General features: G+C 43.5%; 1 protein-coding gene across 1 annotated transcript in view; it reads left to right on the top strand.

The window, feature by feature from the left end:
• The window catches only part of WNT9A (Wnt family member 9A), a 53601-nt gene extending 41035 nt beyond the window's left edge, over positions 1-12566 (top strand). The window contains exon 4 of the mRNA NM_204981.3: positions 9031-12566. Within this exon, the coding sequence (NP_990312.2) occupies positions 9031-9504 (474 nt within the window). The 3' untranslated portion in view covers positions 9505-12566. The remainder of the gene's footprint in view (positions 1-9030) is intronic.
• Positions 12567-13615: the final 1049 nt, after the last annotated feature.

Here is a 13615-nt window from a genome sequence, read left to right on the forward strand (position 1 = left end):
CGTGAGTTTCTGCTCGGCACCCACTGTTTTTCCTCAAACCAAACCTCAGATTTTATGTTTGCTAGTGAAACCATACAGGCACGAACTGAAACCTTAGCTGTGCTACAGGCTATTTGGGCTTGTGCTGGGCATGGACAAGGAGACTTTCTTTTCCAGTACTTTTCTACAGGGCTTGCTGCAGTGCCTGCCAACGCTGGTGTAGGTACAGTGTGTGTATGGGGGTATGTGTGTTTGATGGTGGTGGAGGAATATCTATCAAAGATATAGCACAAGCTTGGTGGTCTCTCAGTGATTCGTAGCAACATATAATCCTTCCCATCTAATTACTCCCAGCCATGACAAATTGTATAAATAGTCCCTTGAGACCCAGCAAAAAAAAGGGACTTGTGCTTAATAGACTTATTTGGCAACAAACACTATTCCCTCCTGGTTGAGACGGCAGTTTCTCCATGGTGTCACACTAGCAAACAATTTGCATCTTTCTGGAAGGGTGACATTATCCTATCCCGCCTAGTTTTAGTGTCTCTTGGTAGAAGTTCTCATTTAATTATTATTTTACTTCTGTTTTTAACAACCTTGATGGGCCAGCCATAATTTTGCCACCACCAATGAAATAATCACTGAACATGTTGTGCCCATGATGGCTTACAAAGTTATATGATATGACCTCAAGTGCTAATGAAAGGGCGAGCTTGTCTAGCGCAAGGATGAGGTAATTAGACCAAGACTTCTCCAGCCTTCTCTTTATTGAAAAGTAGGAGCTCTGAATAGACCACTTATTAAAAAAGCAATTTCCCTTCCTTTGCAAAATCTACTCTTGCTCATTCAGCTATTCTTTCTGAGTGGTCTTGGGTGGAGAGGATGTGTGCTGGGGGGAGCGGAGAGTATGTGTCAAGGGGATGGGGGTGATGGAGGGGAGAGAAGTCAACTGCATTAAAGCTCCGCTGCCAGCAGTGAAGTTTCTTGGTTATATTAAATGAAGCACAGGCAGTCTTGCTGAGGCTCTCTTCTTCTCTATATCCTCCCCCTCTTCTCCCCCTTGTACACACAAGTGCAGCCCTCTTTTGTAACCCATTAATGAAAAGTTGGAATATTAGAGCACTCAATTAGTTCCACTGGGCTTGAGTAAGTGATGTTTTAATTAAATTTGCCCAGTTTCTCAGCAAAGTATCATTAAACATGACTTTCCAACTCTCTCTCTGGAGCGTTGCTAAGTTTCTTAATCCCAGGAGTGCTGACCTCTTCCAGAGGTATGTCTGGTCAAGCATGTCTTGCAGATCCAAGGGGCACTATTAAAGGCGGCTGCTGTTATCCAAGGGAAAAAAAAAATTGTCATGTTCTCATTCCCTTTTTCCTTTATACTTTCAGAAGGAGGGACATAAGCAAGCCTTTGCCCTTAGGACCCTGAAGCCAGGGGTTTAACGAAAGGCTTCTTGGGATCCGAGAGCATTCAGTACAAAACTATGTGAGGATGGAAAAGGGGAACAAGAAAATTCCTCCCTAAAAGTCTCACTTTGGGCAATATCTCCCTTTAAAATTCTTTCCCTTCATGAAGCTTCCTTAACTGTTATCACACAATACTGACCTGCATGTTTCAGTCTGCACGTTTTGGAAGCATCCTTGTCGCCCTTGTTGATGCAGGGCTCCAAACCTGTCCTGAGACTTGTTACACCTGCATCTCTGAAACCACGTGGGATGTTCTGCAGAGGTTGGTGGGAGGAGCATGGACTTTTCTTTGCTGTTGGCTTGCTTGTTTTGGAAGTCCATGCAAGGAATGGCTTTTTCCCTTAGACAGTGCTGGCAGGGACCTCAAGGGCTGAGCGTGCCTCCTGCTCTGGAGATAGACTCTCTGTATCAGGTAGATGTTTGCCCTGCTATCATCTGTCTGAGGAACTTCACGAAGTATCACATAACGTGTTATCAGAGAGCACCACCCTCTTCATTGCCGTATCTCCATTTTACAGAGGGGAAACTGAGACCCAGAAAGATTAAGTGACTCACTAAAGGTCACACACAAGTGTAGCCTGGCACCCTGGTCTCCTGTTGCACAGACAGTGTTTGCAAGCACCTCCAACCCTATCTTGTATGGTTCTCACTGGAAAGCATGTTTCTGTCAACTTCTGGAGTTTGTTGAACAGGTACTTTCCATTGTAATGTCACAGTTTTCCAGTACCCTCAAAAATAGTGTTATAATTGCTCCTTTTGACAAAGCAAATCCATCTGAACTTACTAACACAGCTGTTGCATTAAAAAAAAAAAAAAAAAGATACAAAATGCATCCTTTATGTAGTTTTTCGGGGGTGCATTTGCAGAGCAGAATCTTGCACCATGCTTTAAGTGAGGTACAAATACAAGCAAGCAAATAACCTCTCTGAGGTTATTTGTATATAACATCTCCTGTTTTGGTACATATGGTGCAATTTGCAGGCCCAGCACCAGTATTAATTGCTCCAGGTTCTGACAGATAGGAATACACAAGCATGCTGTCTGGATTTTCCCCCTCCTTCCTGATGGTTGGACTGGGTGATCTTGAAGGTCTTTTCCAACCTGGAGACTCTATGATTAACTACGACAGGGGAGGTTTAAGTAAGACAGAGGAGGTTTAGGTTAGATATTAGGAGGAAGTTTTTCACCCAGAGGGTGGTGACACACTGGAACAGGTTGCCCAAGGAGGTTGTGGATGCTCCATCCCTGGAGGCATTCAAGGCCAGGCTGGATGTGGCTCTGGGCAGCCTGGTCTGCTGGTTGGTGACCCCACACATAGCAGGGGCTTGAAACTGGATGATCATTGTGGTCCCTTTCAACCCAGGCCATTCTATGATTCTTTCAGGTAGAGACTGGCTCAGCCAAAGTCTTTCTAAGGCTTCAGGATCAACGTACTGGAGGAAAGCGTTTGCTGTGTTCCATAAGTAATGGTAGTTGGTTGTTTATGCAGAACTTTCTCAGCAGGTGAGATAAGAATACAGTAGGGGAAAGAATTAACATACTCAAGTTGAGGTATGTTATTGTATGTTTCTTATGTGTTTGTGCTTAAATTGGTATTTCACTAACATTGGAGTTAGAAGAGTAGTGGTAAGGGACACAGATTCTGAGAAAACAGTTTGAGGACAGGCTCAGAAACAAGATAAAAGGAGAAAGAAGAGGAAGGATGAAAAAAGAGGAAAGATAAAGAAAAAAAGCATGCTAGCAATCTGTGAAACTCTTGTACTGGTAAGACCAGCGCAAAGCGACAAGTCTTTGAGCGGTCTGGGCACTGTGAAGGAATGGGGGTGGTGGCTGTGGTCCAAAACAAACACCAATATTTGAGCCGAGACAATAACTAATCCTATTTAAATTGAAGGAGGATACGTTTGTCGAGGATGGAGGCACCTCAAAGCGCTGTCGGAGGGCAGGCTTTTCCCTGGGCGCACTATAACCCCACAGAGGTTCATCGGCTCCCTCCTCTCCCCCAAACCATGGCGAATGGGTTGGAGCCCCACAGCCGCAGCCCAGCCATGACGTGGCTCTAACCCAGGAATTCCCACGGCCGCGTCCCGGCTTCGCACTGCTGCTGCCCAGACGAGAGTTGTCTGAAAACCACCGCCTGAGCCCCGTGACCCAGCTGGGAATGAATGGCAATCTGTCCTCGGCATTTCGGCTAAAACACTGAGAAATTGTGTGTTGCAGCATGTCTGAGACCGATCATTACAGGGGCACTTAGTCTGAGCTTCGTAGCAAACCATTGTTGTGAGGAAGGATTACATGTTGCATAGCAATGCTCTGCTGTGATCCCTTTTCCCTATGGCTCTTATAAAGGCATTTGGGCAGGCGGTCCTGCGGTGCTATCTAATTTCCTCAGAGCAACAAGCACCAATAAAGACAGTCCAGTCTTGCTGTATCATAATTGTTTTCCTCATTGTGCTTTTGTCAGTATTTGCTATTCTCACGACGAGATCAATGGGGGTTTTTGTTCCCAAGTCAAACAAACTGATTTACTTACAGAGCTTTATTTTCCTCCCGAACTGCCATCCTATTTGTGAGACTACCAGAGCAGGTGGTTGCTCAGAGTGGGAGGACATAATTTCAATGTGTGATGCTATCCTGTCCCACTGGTTGTATTTATTTAAGTTCATTTTCATAGTGGAATATTTCTAGAGCATATAACACGATAAGGATTTAAATGTCCCAGCGTGTTGTTCCTCCTTTCTGAGCTACTGTGACTCTGCTGATGTGCGGTTGCCGTGGTGTTTAAGACATAGCATGAAATGTTTGGCACTTTGGGTTTAAGCTAATGCATACATGTGACAAGACAGAAGCATGCACACGGCTGCTCAGCATTGTATAGATGAAACATGGTTATTTAATAAGTGGTGATGCCATGTGCGTTGTAGGAGAGGCTTGTGTCTCTGTAGGATGGAGGCAGATCAGGCTCTGAACCCTTCTCAAACAGAGAAGAGGAGTTACCTTGATTAATAGAATCATGGTTGGAAAAGACCACCATGATTATCTAATCCAACCATCAACCCATCACCACCATGCCCACTCAGCCATGTCACTAAGCTTGTGTTAGTCTTTTTCTGCCTTCTGCATCCTAGACTTTTTTGGTAGCAAAGGTGAATTAACTGAGACAGGGGAGGTTTCAGTTAGATATTAGGAGGAAGTTTTTCACTCAGACGGTGATGACACACTGGCACAGGTTGCCCGAGGAGGTTGTGGATGCTCCATCCCTGGAGGCATTCAAGGCCAGGCTGGATGTGGCTCTGGGCAGCCTGGTCTGGTGGTTGGTGACCCCACACATAGCAGGGGCTTGAAACTGGATGATCATTGTGGTCCCTTTCAACCCAGGCCATTCTATGATTCTGTGAAATTATTCTAGCCTGGAAATCCATCCAGGTTTGAAAGCATGATGAAGACATTTACCCACCTGTCCCAGTGCCCAGACAGGAGCAGTTTCTCCTATGTTGCTGTGAGCAAAGTGATGGCATTTCACAAGGTCGAAGTGTCCTGTAAGTAGGAGCTGGATATAGGTGTCTCTGATAGGACCATTCAGCAAGAGGTGGAGAGTCTTTGGAAGCTGGGGAATGAGATAGGAAGTAGAAAGGCTTTGCCAAGATTCATTTTGGCTGGTGGGTGGCGAGGGGCCCATAGGCAGCAGTTCTCTATCACACGTCGCCTTGAGGAGCTGCATTGTGACTGACAGCAGCAGAGGAGGCAGTCTGGGGAAGATACTTTTCTAGGATTTTCACTATAACTGCCTTGTAACATTCTTGAGCCCTTCCCTGCCCTTCATGGAGAAGCTTTATGGGATGGTTGGGATGCACCACACTTGCACAGTGGCCATATGAAAATCCAGATGTTGGATTTTGTGAGCATTCATGAGAATAGAGACAATGAAAACTTTTTATACTTGGGTCCATCAGTGCATGACACCCAAGTTCTTCCAGCCACTAGTCAGCAAAGAGATAGGAGTGGGCCAGGAAAAACAAAACAATGGACTGATTCATTAGGGGATTTGTTCATTGCTATTTAAGTCCAAAGACTTTCCTAAATATATGCACCTAGTAAAATTTGAGATGCCCTGGCAGATATATCTGGAGAGGCAGCTGGTGGCAAAGTACAATGTTGTACAGTGCCTAAAGTAACAGTAGATGCAAATTTTCAGACACCTGAATTGTACTCTAAGGATGAGGTTCTGCTCACACGTTCTCATATCTAAGTTTATGTGCTTCCCTGAGAGCAGAGTTCCAAAGCTCCTGTTAGTGAGCAGAGATGTGGTCAGCACAGCTGTGGGAACCTGGAGAGACATTCAGCTGAGCACATGAAGGTGTCTGCTGCCTTTTAGGCTGCCCTGCCTGCCTTGGCTCCAGTGGATTGGGTGGGAGTTCAGAAATGTTTCTGAAATGTAGGCCAGATGTTTGCCTTGGTGAGGTCAACCCTGGTGGGATGTTGTGATTCAGATGTCTAAACCAATGTGCCTAAACCTACATACCTATTCCTACTTGAAGGTCTCAGGCCACCTGCTAGCTGCTGATCCATTGGCATGTGGATTTCCAGCACGTATTGTGCCATATTTGCCAGCCCTATGTGGGTGCCTGGGGTACCTGTTGATCCTTGTGCCTTGAGTGCCAGCTCTCCCACTAAGCTTTGGAGAGGTGTCTTTTGACAAGAATAACCCCGTGTTTGAGTTCCCACCCATCATTTCATGTCTGCGCCTTGTTCAACCTGCTCTAAATCCAGACAAGGGCTGCGGGTACCAGCTGAGCCAAGTCTTGTTGGTTGCTTGCTTTCCCATCTCTACACAATGGTGTTCGTCTCCTTTTCCAGGTGGAGCAGATGCACATGAGTGCTGGGGGTGGTGAGAGGGTTGAGAAAAGCCTGAACAAGATGAATGAGCACAGTGTGTAGCCCTTCTGCAAGTATCTCAGCAATGTTGCCCATTTTGCTGATGGCCTGGGCGTGAAATCAGGTATAGGAGCTTTGTTTCACATGAGCTGAGCTCTCACTTCTGGACAGCCAGTGCAACGTGACTTTATATGAGGGAAAACATGGGTGAGGATTGCTGTTTTGTTGAGCTTTTTTTTTCTTGGTGTTGAAATGTGTTCTGTATGCTCTTGTCTAACATTGTGGGATTTCTTGCAGAGTTGGCTAGACGCTTTGGCACGCAAAGCGTGACAAGCCCCTAACCAAGCCGGCCCAGCTGAGTACTATAAGCAGTAACACATCTCTCTCTGTAACCCATCACTTGTTTGAATGCTACTGTGTATTATTGGATTGCATTTGAAAAGGTCTTGGCTGTCACAGGAATGAAGTGTGACCATTGGCCAGGCTTTGCTGAAGGCCGTATTATGCATAGTGTCTTTCTAAAAATGTCTCTGTAATATCAGGATTGGGCCAGACCCCAACTCTGAGTCCATGACCTATTGCACATTTGTACATGGTGCTCAGCAGGACTCATGTAGCCAAATAATTAAGAACCGGATGGTCAGGAAATGGATTGGAGCCAGTCCTCTGCTGTCATGAAGCCATAATGTAGGCAGATGCCATAATGGGCTGAGGGGGAGATTTTTTTCTTTTTTAGAAACCATAGATGCCCCAGTGAAGGGCATTTCTCAGCAGTACCTCGACAGGAGGCAGCTCTATAAAACAGACTCTGTTCTAGGTGGCTATTTTAAGGGGTGGTTATACTTCAGCCGTTTAAAGTCAAAACATAAACGATTTTGGTGGGAGGGAGAGCTATAAATATCTCTTCATAATCTGTGGGCAAAATACAGGTTATCTGTGACAGTCCAAACGTGCCCACTCTCATGTTGTCCATGGGCTGGTCCCAAGAGTACACCCTTCTCTGGGGAAGGCTGAGGAGAGCATTCACAGAATAACCCAAGTTGGTAGGGACCAATAAGAATCATTGAGTCCAACACCATCCATGTGCCATTTAGAAGAAGATAGATATGCTGTTGTGCCAAGAAGTATCTTTATTGCAGCCTGGTTTGAAAAGGGGACTTCCTTAGCATCGTTTGGTTTACGAACAAAGAGTCTTCTACAGCATCTAGGGAGCTGGTGCCATCTCTTTCTGAGCTGAGTAATGAGCAAATAACTCTTTTGATTCATCTCTTCCCTTCCTGATACTGTGCCTACTTCCCATGATGCTGCTTTGGTTGAAAATAACCTATTTCCCTCCTCTCCCGTCCACATACCATAGTTCCACAGGTTCTTCCTTTTGTATTTATGCTTTGTGCTAGCTCTGTGCAAGGTGTCCCCATGCAAGATCTGGACATCGTCCTATATGTAGACTGACTTTGGAAGCAAGTCGGACATGTTTAGTCCTGATATCTTGAACAAATTATTTCCCTCCTATAGAGATAAGCCTTGTTTGGATATATATATATATATATATATAAGTTTAAAAACAAACAAACAAACAAACAACCCACATGCAGATATATTAAGAAAGAATTTAAAACTATGCCTTGCCCCTTAGTAGTGGCAGACAAGAGGTATGAACAGACAGAGTTCAATGTAGCAGTACTGATGTGGAGGGTCCACTTCATTTTCCGGACATTTAATGCTTTCCTTTTCTCCACTGTGAGTTTGAAGACCTCAGTCCTAAGTGCTTTGATTCTTTTCTTTTCTTTTATTATGTTATTGTTAATTTTTTTATGCTTGATGTGGGACAGCTTTTGTGTATTCAGGATCGGGTAGATGGTACAACCTTTAGTGTATGAGGTTTGTTCTCATAGCCAGGACTGAAAATTTAACACCCCCTTACCTCTCTGCAGGGTGTCTGCCCCACATTCTTTGCAGAAATTGTGCAGAATTGAAGACTCTGTTCCCTCAGCCCTCCCTGAGGCCACCAGCCCTGTCATAGTCCTTGCTGGGGGGATAGGGACTCCTCACTGCAACCTAGATTTTACGTGTTGCCCTTGAAACTGGCTGTGTGAGAAGCCAAATTCATCTTCCAAGCAGCTACATGAAGATTTTCCTTGGTGATGAAGTGAACTGGGTGGGATGCTATGCCTTGCTGTTGCTGGAAACAGCATGGCTTAAGTGCCTTTTCACTCAGCCTGTGAAGCTACGTGGGTTTAAGGTGGTGATGTTGAGTGTTGTGCACACAACACACATTCTGGAGTGTCCTTGCCTCTCTGTGGGGATTCCAGCAGCACTCTCATCCTTTTCTTCCTGAAACCAACTCACTTTTGCTGCAGTTTAACTCCTTGTTCTTATTAAAATGTATAAATAGGCATTAAAATACGTATTAATATCTGACTGTGTAAGGTAAATGTCAGTACTGAACAGTCTTTGAATGCTTTAGTAGTGTCATTAACTACCCATGTAAAGCAGTATTCTGGCAGGTGTCATTTCTACACAAGAGTGTTGAGTGTTTTCTGTCTTTGTCCAACAGATGTTTTTTGTGTTGTCATCAGCTCTATGTTCCAGAAGTCTTCTAACAAATGTTTTTGGGCTGTTATGTTTTGTTTTGTTTTGTTTTTTGGCTCTGTGCTTTGATTTCTTTCCCCATAACTGATATTCTTTTGGGGATGTGTGTGTCTGCAGGTCATCAAAGCTGGTGTGGAAACAACCTGTAAGTGCCACGGTGTGTCTGGGTCCTGCACCGTCCGAACGTGCTGGAGGCAGCTTTCTCCATTCCACGAAATAGGGAAGCAGCTGAAGCAGAAGTACGAGACGTCGCTCAAAGTGGGCAGCACTACCAACGAGGCCACGGGGGAAGGAGACATTTCCCCGCCCAAGAAATCCATCCCTGGTCACAGTGATCAAATCCCAAGGACTACGGATCTTGTCTACATTGACGATTCCCCAAGCTTTTGTCTGATGAGCAGATACTCACCCGGGACTTCGGGAAGGAAATGTTATAAAGACAAGAACTGTGACAGCATCTGCTGTGGGCGAGGGCACAATACGCAGAGCCGGGTGGTCACTCGGCCATGCCAGTGCCAGGTCCGTTGGTGCTGCTACGTGGAATGCAAGCAGTGCACCCAGAGAGAGGAGGTTTACACCTGTAAAGACTGACGCATGTTCTGCCTGATGGCAACCCTCAGCGGCGGGCGATCACGATCTATGAGAACTACATATGGAGACAAACAGGGTTTGATTGACCTTCTGGGATCTGAAAGCTATGTTGAGACATAAGCACTTTGTAGGGTACAGGTGACCCAGCTGTGTTGCTGTTTTGTTTTTGTTTTGTTTTGTTTTTCCTGTAGACTGAATTCTAATGAGGTCCAACCATGTGGAAATAAGTGCCTGTCACACTGGGGCTAGACACCAGTTGACCTTTGCCTTCATCGTCCATGCAATTTGACGGATCATTTCTCCTTGGAACATCATGATCGTTTCATCAATCCTCCATGAACTTCTGGGCTGATAGATTCTCTCTGGAATAATTAACCTATATTACTTTATTCCTGAAGCTTACCCAGCAGCTTAGAGAGCTGGACAGATTAAAAAAAAAAAAAAGAAAAAAAAAAAAGAAAAAAAAAAGAAAAAAAGAAAGCTCTTTCTGCTTTGAGTGCAGAGATATGAGAAGTGGTCATATTTTCCCCTCTTCTAAAGCTGAGGAGAAGGGTGGGGTGAGCAAAAACAGTCCTTGTAGAGGTTGTTCCTCTAATGACACTTCTGCACATCCAGCAAACAAGGCTCTGACAAAGAGACCCACTTGGATGGTAAGCTTTTTAATGACAGCTCCATATCCATGTGCTTTGATCACTAAGTACAGTCGGGTCCACCATGTTGCAGATGGCAATATATCCAAGAAAGAGGTTGAGAAGACATTATGAAACCAGACGTGCCTGTCCCCTTCAGTTGTATTTTTTTCCATAGAATTTCTTCAAATGCAGTTCCTTCAGCACTATCACTGTCTTAATTTTTACTTAAAAAACAAACAAACAAACCACTAGATAATTTTATTTTCCCTTTGTGCATGACATTTTTCTCTCCTCTTCCCACCTCTTAGTGATTGAATTCACCCTGTGGAAATTGCTTCAGAAATTTAAACTGGAACTTTTTAGTCTTTTGTTAGCTGAATTTGGACATGTGTTTTTGAGGAGGAGAAGAGAAATTCCAGTGCACCTTGGAATGCAGCAGTGTCTTGCATTCTATAGCAGCTGTTTTGGACTGGATCGGACCTTTGGAGGATTCAACTTTTATTTTACTAGGTCATCATTCCATTTACTCTTAACTACGGCAGTGGTACATGACACAAGCTGTATGTAGTAAACCCTATGACCTTAAGATTTGTTTTAACCACTAGATTGAGAACTGTATTTTAAAAATACAGTTGCTAAATGGTAACCAACTGTTGCATTTGGAACTTCTTATCGACGCAAAGACAACATAGCAAGTGGCCAGAGAAGCCAGAAGTCAACTGCAGAGGTAGATAGCTCTGACGCTGTGAAAGAGATGACAATCTTCAGCATTTCTTTTTCCCGTTGAAGAGGATATTTTCAATCCAGGACTTGATGCAATAATATCCATTAGTCACATAAAAGTGCTTCTGGGATTGGAAGTGGCCGGTGAATGCCTCAACAAAGCTTTCTGAGGAAACACTGGAGAGCAGAGGGCATTGTATTTTATTTTTATATCAGCTTTTGATTGTCCAGTAGTAGCAATTTCCACCCATTTTGTACTGACCATTGATCTGGTTCTCAAAAGAGGAAAGCTGGCTGGAGTTTTTCAAGTAGTAGTAGAAGTTGGCCAAGCAAAAAGAGAACAGTTTTTCAAGATGGACCATTATTTTTCAAGGCATTGTGTTGTTTTTTTTTCTCTTACTTTTTTTTTTTCTTTCTTTCCCCAAACAATAGCCACTAATATTTAAGCTGTTTATGTGCATCTACTGGGAGGCAAAAAGATTAATAACTGCAGCCCGACCTGACTTACTGGCATCAAATCTAGAAATAGGGGACTCAGGAGGGACAGGAGGTTACTTTTAGTAGTGCTATGGTCCTGCAAAGTAGAGCATACTGGCTCTTTTTTGACATTTGTTTATTTGCTGTACAAATCTGGAGATTGAGGTAGTGCTGTAGAAGGAGTAATCCACACAAGGAGTGATGCACACTCAGTATTTGTCCCTTCCACCACGACAGATGCCTGGTGGAGCATCCGACACAGAGGTTTTGCAGGAAGGTCTCATGGCTTCTGGGAGATGCGCCTCTTGGAAAGTCACTCACAAGCAGTTTATCTAATGGTTTAAAAAATAAACTGACTAGAAACCTATTATTCAGTGTCTGCATGAGAGTATGTACCTACACATATGCAGACACGTAAATATATATATAAATATTGAACGAACATTTATTTATTTTAAAGCCCTTCAGAAGGACCTTCTTATGGTTTCAATGTGGTATTATGTTAAAATCTTTCTCCCTCTCTCTCTCTCTCTCTCTCTCACATACACACATGTGCATATGTGCAAACTCTTTGGCTCATTTGTGTGTGTGTGTGTGTGTGCGTGCGCGTGTGTGCTAGAATAGCTCTTCCCCTCCAAAGTAAGGCTGGATCCAAACCTGCTCAAAACATGAGGGTTTTGGGATCAGAATTACTATTTCTGGCCCATTTCTTTTTTTTAGATATTTGTTCTTTGTTAAAGAATGGGCCACAATTTATGTGCATTATTATTATTATTATTAATTATTATTATTATTGTTATATTTAAACCGTGGGCCTCATTTTCCTTCTTTTCACTGGTGTCTCTGTCTCCGTTGACCTCGCTGGAGTAACTCCACATTGCACTGGTGTGAGAGGAGAATGAGTCCCTAGATGCAGAAGAGAGGGCAGAGCTGGCATGGATATCATTGTAGAGAAAATACCCGTGTCTGTGGGGTAGAGTAGCTTGGTGTGTTTGGGGAGAGAGAGTTGGGTGGGCAATGAGCAGGTGGCCAAAGCTAGACTAGAAGAACGAGGCAAAGAGTGAATGAACTACTGAGTGAAAGAGCTCTTCTGTGTATAATAATTCACGCACTGAAGCCTGGATGCTTTCTGTAAGTATTTAAAAAAAAAAAAAAAAGCAAAAAAAAAACCCTAAAAACAAAGCAAACAAACAAATAATAAATAAAAAAAACCATAAAAAAAAACCCAAACACAAAAATAATTGTATTTATGTTAATGTGGATATATTACTTGCCTGTTCTATATTGTAAATAGCAAGGTTTATTCTCCTGTGGTTAAAAAAAAAAAATTATAAATGACTAAATAGTAGCGAGGCACATGTGTTAAATGTATAGGCAGTGTATAAAATGTACTAACACTCTGAAATCAGGAGAACTCGTCTTCTTGGCCTTTTGACCTAGGGTGGTTAAACATATGTGGGTTATCCCTCTTCTCCCCTCACCTTGTTGTGGCTGTTTCTTGGGTGGCACGGGGGGATGTTTAATTCCAGCATTTTCCGATGTTTGCCTTATCTTTGAAGAAAGAATCTGGGGGAAAAAACCTTGTTTTGGTAGAATCCAATGGAGCTCGAGTGGCATTGAAGCATGTAGTAGGTGGAAGGAATATTGGTAAACCCCCTCAAAACTCTCTTGAGATCTTAATCTGGGTTTTCTGTAGACCCTGAAGGCCTCTGTCAGACACTGACTGCTGTCCTTTGGGTTACAGCTGTTTCAAAGTGGATTTTTCCAGAGAGGCTAATTCCAACTACCACACCATTGGATCTCCAGTGCAATTCAATGAAATTGCTCATATTTGCAAAACTACTATAGGAGTTGATCTGGGCCCAGAATCTTTCGTGGTGTCACTTCATAAAACCATAACAAAACCAAAAACGAGTGCAAAGCAACTTTTTCTCTTCTTCCCTCCGCTCTGCCCACGAGAAACAGATTTTTCCAGCAGATGTAACTGGAGAAGGATAGATGGGTGTAGGGGAGGTCTGTGGCTTCCGATCTCCCTCCTTTCACCTCCTGTCCCCCAAAAGTGTCAAAGCGTTGGTTCTCCTGATCTGATCCAGCAAGATAGGTTTCGGGGTGGGGGGGGGAGGGTGGGGTGCAACCATTATTTATATAACTTTTTTATTATTATTATTATTTTTTTTTAAAGAGAAGTTAGCTGATGGAAGAATATTTTTATTGAATAGTGCATTTAGTTATGTCAGAAATATAAAAATATATATATATAATATTTTTGTAAACAAGGC

Source organism: Gallus gallus, chromosome 2, assembly GCF_016699485.2.
Source record: "Gallus gallus isolate bGalGal1 chromosome 2, bGalGal1.mat.broiler.GRCg7b, whole genome shotgun sequence".
Classification (NCBI taxonomy): Eukaryota; Metazoa; Chordata; class Aves; order Galliformes; family Phasianidae; genus Gallus; species Gallus gallus.